Below are 14,300 nucleotides of genomic sequence, written 5' to 3'. Positions count from 1 at the left end.
GCACGGCCACTCCGGCCGGCTGCAGCACCGGTGCTGGTTTTTGTACACCATGTAAACTGTTCGGAGGTAAGGCCGCGACTGTTACTAATGGTATTGCAGATTAGAAAAACATTTCTAATAGTTTACCTCATCATGAGAATTCACTTGAACACAAAAATTCTGTGTTATCAGTCTTAACAAGAAAAAAAGTGACTTGGAACAATAGATAACCATTTTGAGTCATATGTTGAGACAGAAAAAATGTACTGGTGCATTGTGCTGAAAAGGGTGTTTGCAGTAGTGATGAAGCTAACAAGTCGTGGGCTTCCCCTATGTGGACACGTTGAAAGGTTCCATTTATTACATAATGATCAATTTATGATGTCTCTTGAACTCTTAGCCGAGTTTGATCCTTTTCTTGCAGGGCACAATGAACGATATGGAGATCCAGGGCAGGGAAATACTAGTTATCTTTCTTCAATAATCTGTGATGAAATAATAGAGCTTCTTTCTGAACGAAAAAAAGGAATTATCATAAGTGAAATAAAACAGGCCAAATATTTCTCTATAATAGTACATTCTACTGCAGACATTTCACGTACTGATCTATTATCTTTCATATTAATATATGTGAACGAGAATGGTGAACCTGTTTAACCTTGCTTCCTGTTTTTACCAAACCCGGGACATAAGTCCGAAAACGTAGCTGAGGCCGTACTAAAAGTCCTGTCTACAAATTCCATTGATATTACTGACTGTAGAAGCCAGTCATATGGCAATGCAAGCAATATGCTGGGAACCTACACTGGTTTGCAGGCACACATTAAAGAGCGAAATCCGAAAGCGCATTATGTGCCTTGTGCAGCATATTCTTTGAATTTAGTTGGCACTAGTGCTGCAAGTATGTACCGTTATAATTTTTTCTATGCTTCTACGCAGCACTGGGATAAACTCCTTTCTTTCATGAAACCAGGAAGCAAAACGGTAAAAAGTTGATCAAAAACATATTGGTCAGCAAAAGAGGAAGTGTGTGTAAGTCTATATGAAAACTAAGAGGGCATTATCAATGCCCTCACACATATTGACAATAATCCGTTTGAAAAACCACTTGTGCGAAATGAGGCTTCAGCTTTATTGAATCAAGTCAGCAGGTTACAAACAGTATTCGTGATGACAGTTTGGAAGGACGTACACCAGAAGTTTAATAGTGTAAATCTGAACTTGCAAAGTGTAAATATTGATACTAAAATAGTGCATGAATTATATGAATCACTTGTAGGATTTATTGCTTCTATTCGTGACATGTTCGACTATTATGAAAATAAATCCATGGAGATTGTGACTGATATAGACAATGAATACACCTATAAAAGATCACGAAAACGCAAACTTCATGATGACGAAGGAGCAGACTCTGCAGAAGTTTTTCTGACTGGAAGGGAAAAGTTTAGAATTGAAACATTTCTCCCAGTACTCGACAACTTACACGCCGAATTAGTGAGGAGGAAGAAAAACTATAGAACACTGTTGGACTCCTTCACAGTTTCAGTAACCTTAAGAACAGTTTGCTTGACGATATTGCTGAACGTGCAGTAAAATGCCAAGCATCATATGACACGGATTTAGAGCCTTTCTTACCTAGTGAATTTCGTGGAACTTTTGAAATCTTCTGAGATTAGTGATGTACCAGTCGAAATAAGTAAATTTTTACGAAAATAAAGATTACAGTCCTTGTTTCCGAATGTTGACATTGGTCTTAGAATATTTTTATGTATGGCACTTACAAATTGTTCAGCAGAACGCTCGTTTTCGCCTCTTAAAAGACTGAAATCGTACCTACGTTCTACGTTATCTGAGGAGAAACTGAACGCCTTGTCCATTCCTCACATTGAAGCCGACCTAACTGATAACCGGCTGAAATATGAAGATATGACCAACGAGTTTTCTGTCGTCAAAGCCAAACGCAAACATTGCTGACTGGTGAGTTTGTTTATTTATTCATAATAGTTTAAAAAATTTTACAATTGCCGATTGCAGACCGCTGAACTAAAACTCGTTTACGCGCAGACGTGACCGAAGGCGCTCGACAATACTAAACAATACACGAATGACCCAGGTCGCTCGGCGCTGTACAGTCAAGTCATACTGATGCTGTACTATATTAAAACTGACGCATACTCTTGGCGTCTGCTGAAATGTATATTTATCCGGGAATATACGTTATTGGAGAGTACGCTCAGATGAAAAAGTGTTAATAAATAACGTAGTTCAGTTTTGTCAATAAATACGTAAAAGCTTTGCTTGCACCGTTCGAAAGAGCTATGGTTAGAGCAGTAGCTGCAGTTCAAAACTGTTCAGCCCTTACATGAATTAAATTTGTTGTGTACACTTATTATGCAGCATCTAGCTACACAGACCCTAATACTTTACACGTTAACTATTAGATTATAAAACAAGTTTAGTTTTTCCACACTAGTCTGTAAAATTATGTAATAGCAAATTCCGTTCTGGTTTGTTTGTCTGTACTTAGTGATTAGCTCGTGCACCGAAATCTCTATTTCATTTTCATATCTTACGGTTTCCTATAGATACACGTATTAATACCGAACACGTTTATTTATGTGCTACACATTCAAGTTATTAGATCGTAAAGCGACAGTTTAATTTTAATTTTGAACGCTTCTCTGTAAAAGTACGTATTACTTTCTTATGTATGACACGTTCGCTTCAATTTTTACATCGTAACACAACTTTTTTATTTTCATTTTCGTGTAAAGGAACATATAAAATGAGAATGTATAACACAAATCCTTTGTCTCCTACACACTCTGCTGTATTTTTAGGCCATAAAAGAAAAGTTATTTGCTTGTGTTCGTTTCTGTTGTCTTACGACAGAAGAATGTGTTAACACAATGCAGTTTTAAGTTTGTTCTATCTGCTGCCGTACTCCAAGTACAGTTCAGGAACCATATTACACCAAACATTTTGATTGAGCGCGACTAGACCGCTGACGCGTCCTTCAGAACAATGAAAAACGGAGTACGGAAACAGCTCACAGCGCTCCCGCCCGAAATGGCAATTGTGATCGGGTACTAGTTATTATTTGAAACATGTTTTTTTTTTTGGGAGGGGGTCATGTAGTATGGTGTGCCTCGGGGCGCAAAATTTTTAAATCCGCCACTGATCGTTCGTTTTTCGACCACTTTTATGGCCCATGTTAGTGGTCCCAGATGCACGGACAACATAATTTCCGCACATCTCGTGATTTTCTCGATTGAAACTAACAACACAAAAGAGACAGTTGAACTATTGTGATGCTCACCACGTCAGTGTGGGCGTGGAAGGGCTCACCCTTAAAAAAAAAGAAAATAAGTCAGACGCTAGACACAAGTCTTTCGGTGAATCTTTTTGCAAGTAAATCAACATCTTTGGCAAGGTACAAACAGTAGTTTGACGGCTGAAGAATGGCGAGAAAACGATTGTAAACATACTGACGTAAGTAAAATGTATTAGTAAGAGGCAAATTGACATTCACGTGTAAATATGCCTGTTGATGAAGTGTGCTGCAGAATGTTTGTTTACGACAGAAAGGAATGTTGTGATCCTGATTAGCTTGAAGTATCGCGTAAATACTATTTTTTTTTAAAGGACAAACAAAATTTTCAGTCGTTATTTACCGACAAAAAATTTCGCAGGTTTCATAACACGCAGTAAATGCTGCTGAATGATTAACAATTGTGAAAAATTGATTCCTAAAGTGCTAGGTGAGCATGAGCATATAAGCTTGCATTTGCTACCCTCGTCATTCATGTACAAAACACCTTGATTTTAATGGAATTGACACTTTTGTGCGCAACGTTAGTCAGCTGCAACTGCTACAGCTACAAACCTTTTTTACTGGACTTTCAGATCAGATGATTTTAAATTTTTGCAACATATTGATGTTGAACTTGGTTTACATTTTGTTGATTAACTACTCACAGAATATGTCACTATGTTTTCTATTGTGAATCTTTCCTTAGATTATGTACGCAACGAAAGGTCCCAGTTTGAGAATTGGAGAAGACGACCTAAAGTGTAAAAATGGTTGCGGATTTTATGGTACGCCAGAATGGGGGGGTTATTGTTCTCAGTGCAACAGAGAACAACGGAGGAAGACTGGCCACAGCAGTTTATCTTCAGTTGAAAGGTAAATATATTTTTCGCTTATTGTAAATGCCTGAGTGAATTTGTTGAAAAATATTCTGTCTGTTATGGGGGACAGCACTTTTGTGTATTGACGGTGTATTGGAAGTGTTTTTGACGTTGGTAAATGTCATAAGAGCATTGAGTATGCCTTACTAATTACATGCCAAAGTCAAAATCTTTTCCATAATTCCAAAACGTCAGGACAGCACGAATATATTTCAGTCTTTGAACTTGAAATGGGCATACTGTATTAATTTCCTGGCAGTATAGTAACAAATTGTGTGTGTCCAAATGCATGAGATGTCAAAGCTGAAGTTCTGCAAGATCTGACAGTGATTTCTGTGATAACTGAAACCATTAATACATAATTGCAATATCTTTGAATAATTATTTCGAAAAAATAACCAAATCACAGTAGACTTATTGAAGGCAACACAGCACTGTGCTTTGCAATATTGTTACTACTCTGTACAGACACAACTCATTAATTACATCTGCATCTTGAATTTTGGCAGTACCCCTCTCTTATTTTCAGTAAAACGGAGTTCTTGGTTGGAGTCCCAATGTCTCTCACATTTTTAATCAGTTGAAGTTTCTTAATGGAAAATCTGATTGAGTAAAAGAAATCAGTGTGAAGTAAATCTTGAACAAGTGCAGTGAAGGTTGTGGTACTGGTGTTGTTGTTCTGATTAGAACAATGACATCAAAATCACCACTACTTAAAAATGAAAGTTGTTGTGATGTACCAATCTCTTCCATAACTCAAGCTGTAGATGATTTTGGAAGGTGATAACTGCGTTGTGGGTTGGCGAAGCCAACAAATTTGCCATGACAATCCATTTTCCCACTGTTGTCTAATATCTGCAAAATTTTACTATATCTGATACCTTTAATGACAAGAATATACCTACTCCAAACCCCTATATTCCCATGGATGTCCTAGTAGTTTGTGTGAAGTCATAGTTGCCACAGTGAATGGTGAAATAGATCCTTCGTTGATGTTGTCATTGGTCAAAGTTGACAGTTTTTAGTCAAAGTTGACAGTTTTTATTCTAGGCCTATGTTATTTCTTTCTTTTGAACAAAACACTGATTTTAGTCAAGGACAAAATGTTACAAGAAATGTTAGCAGTGCTGACTGTGAACGACATGATTTTTGGTGCTTTCTAAGATGGAGTTGGTGGCATTCATGTGGAAGGAAGAGACATTGTTGAGGGTAATATTTAGAAGGATTGCGAAGAAAGAACACAGCTAACATGCTTTTGGAAATATGGTACAGTTACACATCAACCTTTTTTATTTTCTGTCAGCCCCATAGCAAACAGTGCCTGAAAAATGGAAGTTTAGTGTTTCTTTTGTGTGTGTGTGTGTGTGTGTGTGTGTGTGTGTGTGTGTGTGTGTTTGAGAGAGAGAGAGAGAGAGAGTCATAGTCTAGTTGTCCCTATTTCAGTAGCAGTTGTTAGATGCCTCTCTGCAGTCTCACATCATGATCTCCACCTGTAAGAGGCATTTTCTTGTTATGGTATTCGCTGATCTTTTTTGCTCGTCGTCTGTGCTGTCTTGATTTAATCATTGTCATGTTTCCAGCCACATCTCTCAGTATTTTTTTGCTAGTAAGCCTTTATTTTTCCTCTATCTTCTCACAACCATTCTACCATAACTCTGTTCCGGGTTTCTCTTTTTATTCTGTCTGCTCCTGTAACGGGACTCACTTTACCATCTCCCTGACCTCTTCATTTCTCATCCTGTACATCCTTGGTACTCCTACTCTGCTTCTGCAATATTTCATTTCATATGCTTGGATTTTGCTTAAATTCTTTTTCTGAAATTGCCAGGTTTTAGAAGCATAGGTCAGGATAGGCACATAGTAGGTTTGATGTATTATTCCCTTGATCTTCTGTGCGAGCCTCTGTTCCACAACAAAGTACCGACATTTCTCAGAAATTTTACTGCTTGCTTCCCTCTCCCTTTTGTTTCCATCACAATTTCAAGATTTGTTAAGCTGTCAACTTTTCTGCTGTTCCTCTGCCAGCATGAATCTTGGAATAGTCTCCCTCTTCAAGGTCCCAATTATGATCTCTGTCTTCCTTACATTATATTTCATACCAGATAAACCAATCACTTCTGCTCATGTGTCTAATTGCTGGTGAACCCCATCTTCATTACATCATCAGTAAAAGCCACTGTTATTCAGAGGCAACATTCTTTATTTCATGAATAGTTCAAGGCATTGAAATGCAGTTTTTGGCAAGTGATGCTACTTTTTTAGTGGGATTCAGAAGCTTTGGTATAAAAGAGAACAGTGTTATAATGCTTGTTAATGTTGAAAGTGAAACTCACACAAAAGTATACAAGAAATGGGATGAAACAGAAATGTAAGGGGGCGAAATTGCACTTACCGTGTCAGTGGATGTTATGTTGCATGCCAATACTGGTAATGATTAATGTGATGAATGTTGGGAACTGAGTACAATGAATGGAGTTGTTTATCGATAGGGAATGAGAATGTATGTTCATAATTTTCTGTGGTTCATACATAAAATTATTGTGTATTTTGTTCTGTTAGATTACAATTTAATCATGTTGTCACAGTTTTTGGCAAAACTGGAAGTAAGACTTACAAGTAGGTAATTGCAATGACTGATGTATGTGTCAGACTACACTACATATCAGTCTGTTATTGGATCCTATTTTTGTTTTATGTATGTAGTTTGAAGTACAAGTGAAAATTTGTACCATGGTGGGGAATTGAGCCTGTGTGTCCTGCTTACTAGGCAGGTGTGTTAGCCACTAAGCCCCCCTTGGCACAGTGCATCACAAAAAGGCACAGATTATCCTGGCATGGCTCCTTCTTGAATCTCAATTCTCACTGCTGCCCTAGTCTACTTTCTGTTCATCTCTAAGGGGGAATTTAAAGTAGTTTGGGGTAGCAATGAGAATCTGGATCAAGGAGGGAGGCATGGCAGGATAATCCATGCAGTTGTGTAAATCACTGTGTCAAGGTGGCTTAGTGGCTAATGCACCTGTCTAGTAAGCAGGAGACCTGGGTTAGTTTCCTGGTCTTGGTACAAATTTTCACTCACTGTTTCAGTTGGTAAACACAAAATCATATCTGTAAGAGACCAGTAAAGTCTCTGAAATTATGTCATTTAATTTGCCTATTTTTGTATTCATTTCTTGTCTTCGCCAACACTCAAGCAAATTGTCAGTGCCTGAGATAACTAATTTTTCCATTCACGAAATAAATACAAAAATCTGTAACCAACTTTAAAATTCATAATAACAAGATCAGTGAAAAATATTTGGCACTCCCCATATCAAGAACAAAAGTTATCAATTCATATCTACTGCCAAATGAAATCTTTAGATTCAGCGATTTTCATTGGCTACCATATACCATCGCCCATTTGGCTATGACAAACACCAATGAACTGCCAACATCACCATGCAACACAGCACCTGCTGACACCATAAGTGCACCTTAGCCTAATGTGGCTGGAATCAGCTTTTGCAGTCCAAATACTGCCAAGTGAGTCTCTCATGCTAAGCTCCATCATTATACGCAGAAATAAAGTAGGCCTGCACTAATAAGCTAAAATATATTTCCTCTTGACCCTCACTTTACGCGACATAGAGGTAGAGTCAGCTAAGATATTTGTAGATTGAACTACATGCTAACTTCTAACAGATCATAAGGGGGTTAGGAAAGCTGTTCCAAATGTACATACATACTCGTGTTTAAGTGAACAGCTTTTGAATAAATAAGTAAACAACCACAAGGCTTCATGCATGACAGAGTCTCTCAAGAGAGTCCTACTTGACAGTGTTTACACTGCATTAGTATATTCCTTCCAAGTTGCCTGTCAGTTTTAGCAGATTTGTTGGATTTTTCGTGAAAAGTCATGAGTGCCAACATAACAAGCTTTATGTCACTATACTCGTCCTTTCAAGAGCTTTTGAGTGCTGGTAATAAGTACAGGGTTATTACAAATGATTGAAGCAATTTCACAGCTCTACAATAACTTTATTATTTGAGATATTTTCACAATGCTTTGCACACACATACAAAAACTCAAAAAGTTTTTTTAGGCATTCACAAATGTTCGATATGTGCCCCTTTAGTGATTCAGCAGACATCAAGCCGATAATCAAGTTCCTCCCACACTCGGCGCAGCATGTCCCCATCAATGAGTTCGAAAGCATCGTTGATGCGAGCTCGCAGTTCTGGCACGTTTCTTGGTAGAGGAGGTTTAAACACTGAATCTTTCACATAACCCCCAGAAAGAAATCGCATGGGGTTAAGTCAGGAGAGCGTGGAGGCCATGACATGAATTGCTGATCATGATCTCCACCACGACCGATCCATCGGTTTTCCAATCTCCTGTTTAAGAAATGCCGAACATCATCATGGAAGTGCGGTGGAGCACCATCCTGTTGAAAGATGAAGTCGGCGCTGTCGGTCTCCAGTTGTGGCATGAGCCAATTTTCCAGCACGTCCAGATACACGTGTCCTGTAACGTTTTTTTCGCAGAAGAAAAAGGGGCCATAAACTTTAAACCGTGAGATTGCACAAAACACGTTAACTTTTGGTGAATTGCGAATTTACTGCACGAATGCGTGAGGATTCTCTACCACCCAGATTCGCACATTGTGTCTGTTCACTTCACCATTAAGAAAAAATGTTGCTTCTTCACTGAAAACAAGTTTCGCACTGAACGCATCCTCTTCCATGAGCTGTTGCAACCGTGCCGAAAATTCAAAGCGTTTGACTTTGTCATCGGGTGTCAGAGCTTGTAGCAATTGTAAACGGTAAGGCTTCTGCTTTAGCCTTTTCCGTAAGATTTTCCAGACTGTCGGCTGTGGTATGTTTAGCTCCCTGCTTGCTTTATTCGTCGACTTCCGCGGGCTACGCGTGAAACTTGCCCGCACGCGTTCAACCGTTTCTTCGCTCACTGCAGGCCGACCCGTTGATTTCCCCTTACAGAGGCATCCAGAAGCTTTAAACTGCGCATACCATCGCCGAATGGAGTTAGCAGTTGGTGGATCTTTGTTGAACTTCGTCCTGAAGTGTCGTTGCACTGTTATGATTGACTGATGTGAGTGCATTTCAAGCACGACATACGCTTTCTCGGCTCCTGTCGCCATTTTGTCTCACTGCACTCTCGAGGCAGAAACCTGAAGTGCGGCTTCAGCCAAACAAAACTATATGCGTTTTTCTACGTATCTGTAGTGTGTCGTGACCATATGTCAATGAATGGAGCTACAGTGAATTTATGAAATCGCTTCAATCATTTGTAATAGCCCTGTATACTGTTCAATTAAAAAAAAAAAAAATTCAAATGATGTCTTCTCGCTTTCAGTTGTTAGTTGTTTCAGTTGTTTTATGATTGCAATTTCGGCATTATGCCATATTTATGTTAGACAGAGATGATAATGTAATATGCTCATCGAAGAACAGTTGATCAGTGATACTGGTCAATAATCCCTTTCATGTGCTGCAATCTTGAGTGGATTATATATATATCATGACAGGTGACACATCTAAAAGTGTGCACTTGAATACAATAGAGTAAATGTCTAAAACACTCAACAAAAAATGTTTAATTATAGTTCTGTTACTTGATTATGTATTGTGGTTGTCCCTTGAAGGTGCTACAAATTTCAGTTTCTTCCAGAGTGTCCATTAATCTGTCTTCCTCTAGCCTATCTAGTGCAAAGGGCGTTAAAGACGTTTTGCACAGTCGTCTCTAATTTTATTTATTTTTTGCAGGAGGAAAATGAAATTTTTTGTGAACATACTTGGAACATTTAGCTATACATAGAGCCTACTCAGTGTAGCCTCCATCAGCTGTGACCCCATCAGCTGTGACCCATCTGGTACAACATTCTTTCCATGAAGTAAATGCACTTTGGTGAAATTCTGGGGATTGACTTTTACACCATTGTTTGACACAGGAAATAAAGTCTTTCTCACTGTCAAATGTTTTACTGCACAGGTGGGCCTTCAGACGACCAAAGAGGTAAAAATCAGACAGAGCCAAGTCCGGACTGTAGGGAGGATGAGGAAAAATTTTCCAACCCATTTTCCTGATTTTCTCCTGCATCATAAGGGCTGTATGGGGTTTGGCATTATCATGGTGTAGTCTGATGAGCCGACCCTGAAGCTGTGGTCTGTCGGTCTTGATCGCACATCACAGCATGTCCAATGACAAACAGTAACGGTCCCAGTTTATTGTGGAGCCAGGATCCCAAAAGTCAATGAAAATGACACCACACTGATCCCAGGAGGAGGAGGCTATCACCTTTTGGCCTGCTATTCTTGAAAGTCTTGGTTTCTTCTTCCGAGGGGAACCCGGATGATGCCACTCCATGGGTCGGGTTTTGCTCTTAGTTAGGGGAAAAACAACTATGTTTCATCCTGGGTAATGACACCGTCAAAACACTGTTTTCACTCTTCAGTAAAGGTCTTCATGAGACTCTCGCACCCATTGTTCCTCATCATTTCCATTTCGCTTGAAAGTAATCTAGGCACCTAACGTGTATAGACTTTTCTGTACGCTAGTGACTGTACCTGTGATACCACACTACCCAATGACAATCGAGTCATTTCAGCCAGCTGTCATGTCATCACAGATCTGTCGTTTTGGATGATTTGATCAGTGGTCTCCTTATTCACATCTCTCACTGCAGTCAGTGGTCTACCGCATTGTGGATTGTCCAGTAGAGAGAAATCACCTTCTTTAACCCTTTCACGTCAGCACTGTAATTGTTGCATTGTGCGCTGTGGATGAGCGCCAGTCCCGCATGGTCGTGCCCTCTGTATGGCGCATTTTTCACACTGCCTGCAGCGCTACTCTGTCCTGCTTTCACACTCATAGTGTTATCACAATTATTGGACTTTATACTATATATTTCTTCGGGAAAATATTTATACAAATCGCACATGTTTCTGATAGCTTGTACAAATAGTCATTGTCATGAGGCTGTTCGTTATTGGCGAAATGTGAAAAAGTGCAAGATATGTTGAAATCGGTCTCTAGATAGCAGTTTAGAAAATATTGATGTATGAATAATGGTGCGTGGGTCAGACTTCCACACAAGTGGAGCGTAGTGAAGCGGAGAAATATGACGTGAGGCAGAACTGTTACAGCAGTCCACTGGCTGGGCGGCACAGGCCATACTCAACTGCTGCAGCAGTTCACCGACTGAACAGCACGTTCGCTCCCGACTTCTACAGAAGTTCGCCGTAGCGAAAGGGTTGAACCTCTGCAACCACCTCTGGATACTGCTGTGATCCGCTGTGCCTCCCCTTAAACACGGAGCAGCTTCCTTTGAATTGATGTGGCAGAGTCATTGCCAGTCTTGAAGAGGAACTCCATACCCTCCATCGTCACAACGTAACATCTACTTCATAGTCCATTATGTCTCACCTGTAAATAAAAGAAAATACTTTTATATGCCAACTTATAGCTAAATGTTCCAAGTATGTTCACAAAAAATTTCATTCTCCTCCTGCAAAAAATAAAAAATTAGAGACGACAGTGCAAAACTTTTTGAACGCCCTTTGCACCCTTAAAGATTTCTCGATGTTGCTGGGCTAGTATTATGATTGTAGTTTTGTAGGTGAGCACTAAATGAAGATTTACAGTTCTTGCTTATGTTTGTGTGTTCCCTGAATCTGATAGGGAAATGTCTATCTGTTTTCATCATATACAACTTTTCAGTTTTGATTCATACATTAGTTTTACGTAAATCATTGGCACCATAGTAAGGTACACATTACATTGTAATTTCTGCCTTAACGTAAACCTCTATGTCAAAATTTTGTTAGTATATGAGCGTGCTAACAAACAACAGAGTGATGATCATGCAGATAATACTAACATGGGTAGCACCACATAGGGATACTGGGCTTTAATTAGGTGTTGTTGATGAAGGGACAGAGATGTCCACTCTTTCCTGTTTTCTTTTTGTTCTCTTCCTAAAATATACCATAAATTTATAATATCCTGCTTCCAAACTCAAGTAATTTTTCTTTTCACCGTCACGTGATGCTGCATGGGCGACAGTGCCTGCATCTCAACTGTGTAGCTTTATTCTGCTGTGCGGTGGTGGCCGTGGTTTGCTAGCTGTCTATGTGGAGCACTACAGACTGCATAAAGTAATAAGATGGCAGACCTAGTAGTCATAATGCTGCTTGTGTGTATGTGTGTGTGTGTGTGGGGGGGGGGGGGGGGAGGGGGGGGGAGATGGCTATGTGAATGTCAACAAACCACAAAATTACTTGTATGTACTGTGGTAACCCCACTTAACATTGTTTTCATTACATTGTATTATGTTTTGTGATATTTCAAAATTGTGTTGTGAAATAAAACAAACTGACAACTGATAGCAAGATGAGATTTTTTTTAAAAAAATTATAGAAGCTATGGACCCATATTACAAAAAATGCTTGTTTCAGTATCTTAGTTGATATTAGATAAGAGGATTAAACATGCATCAAAATTATGGCTCCTCCATATACTATAATAATTTGCTGCTCTCTCTCTCTCTCTCTCTCTCTCTCTCTCTCTCTCTCTCCCCTCTCCACCCTCCCCCCCCTCTCCCCCTCTGCCCCCTCTCCCCCCTCTCCCCCCTCTGCCCCCCTCTGCCCCCTCCCCCCCTCCCCCCCTCCCCCCCCCTCCTCCTCGCTCTGTGTGTGTGTGTGTGTGTGAGAGAGAGAGAGAGAGAGAGAGAGAGAGAGAGAACTGCTGACACTGTATAATATATTATAGCTCCTTTCTCATGCTTGCAATGTTTTTTATTGAGACAGCCAAATTTTAGAAAATTCTCAGAATATAATGTTATATCCCCCCCCCCCCCCCCCTCAAAGACTGTAAATATTTATAGTGCACCTAGTTAACTTGGCATAGTGACTCTCACTTCATTTCACTTTGTGTCATTGTTCATGATGCATTTATTTCCTGTGATGCAGTTTCTAATTACCTGAAGTATCAATGGTGCATTAACCAGTAATAGAAGTCTGCAGAAATATTTCATCTTCTTTTTGCAGAGGACACAGTACTGAAGGACAGTCAAGAACTTCTGTTGCTGGATTTACAAAATTTGAAGTTAAGAAGCGTCAGCAAGCTGAAAAAAGAACAAAGCTGCCAAAATTTTTCAAGAAAACCAAAGGTATGATGATATTATCAGGTGGAAAAAACTAAAGCTAAGCAAGCACAAAACTATTCCAATTTTTGAATTGTAATAATTCTGGAATTTGTATGATAGGAAAATTTAACTGAGAAAATTAATAACGCATGAGAGAGAATTTCTGGCTGGTACTTACCTTCAGGAGCCGTAATATGTAATACTACAGACACACACAGAAGTAAAAGGGACTCACTACCTGCTTTTTGGAACTAAAAGGTGTTTTCTCAGTGAGAAAGTAGTATTTTAGCAAAAGTTAAAAGTAAGAACATGTCAGTCAGACCTCAGAATGAGAGAGGCCCATCTGTAATGAGGAGGAGGGTAGTCTACAGTGAAACAGTAATTGTGACAAAACTTCTGAATTCTACAAATATTTTTATGTTTATTAAGGAATGATAGAGGTCATAAGATTATCTCTTAAATATATAGAGAATTGGGGGAATTCCTAAAAGCCAAGGAAGTACTCTAGATGTTGGGTCATTTTAATAAACAGCTTACGAACAATTGAGTTTCATCGATAGAAGACTGGCATTTTATCATCTTGTTAGTGTCCTTATTTTTCTAGATTCATTTTTACAATTCTACCACTGCATTTGTCCCGGTGCCAAGCATTGCTTGATTTGAGTGTGCAGCATGTCACAGTTTTGTATTTAAGGGAGATGAAAATATAGTAGAAATTTCATAATAAAAGAAACAACAAACAAAAACTTTGGGCAGGCAATCACTCACCAGAAGATGATTGATGTGTGGCAGGAAGGCTCTCTCAGAATTACTAAGTCATGGAAAGCAATTCGTTCTGTTTCTGTGATATTTGAGTTATTGAAAATGGATTTGAGGAAGGATGTTGAATTCAGGTTTGAAGTAATGAATTTATTGTGGTGGCTGTATGTAAAGTTCGGGAAGAATCGTGCATGGAAAAATTCAAGACAAATATTTGATTAATAT

The 14,300-nt window shown here is 39.1% G+C and overlaps 1 protein-coding gene across 2 annotated transcripts in view; it reads left to right on the top strand.

Annotated features, from left to right (window-relative positions):
• Positions 1-3,369: 3,369 nt before the first annotated feature.
• The window catches only part of LOC126198230 (rab5 GDP/GTP exchange factor), an 83,057-nt gene continuing 72,126 nt past the window's right edge, over positions 3,370-14,300 (top strand). For both annotated transcript variants that reach the window (XM_049934705.1, XM_049934704.1), the window contains exons 1-3: positions 3,370-3,474; positions 4,002-4,168; positions 13,219-13,340. In XM_049934705.1, coding sequence (XP_049790662.1) covers positions 4,005-4,168; positions 13,219-13,340 — 286 coding nt within the window. In that variant the 5' untranslated portion in view covers positions 3,370-3,474; positions 4,002-4,004. The remainder of the gene's footprint in view (positions 3,475-4,001; positions 4,169-13,218; positions 13,341-14,300) is intronic.

This window comes from Schistocerca nitens, chromosome 1 (assembly GCF_023898315.1).
Source record: "Schistocerca nitens isolate TAMUIC-IGC-003100 chromosome 1, iqSchNite1.1, whole genome shotgun sequence".
In the NCBI taxonomy this organism is placed as follows: Eukaryota; Metazoa; Arthropoda; class Insecta; order Orthoptera; family Acrididae; genus Schistocerca; species Schistocerca nitens.
This window is presented reverse-complemented; position numbering and strand designations above follow the sequence as displayed.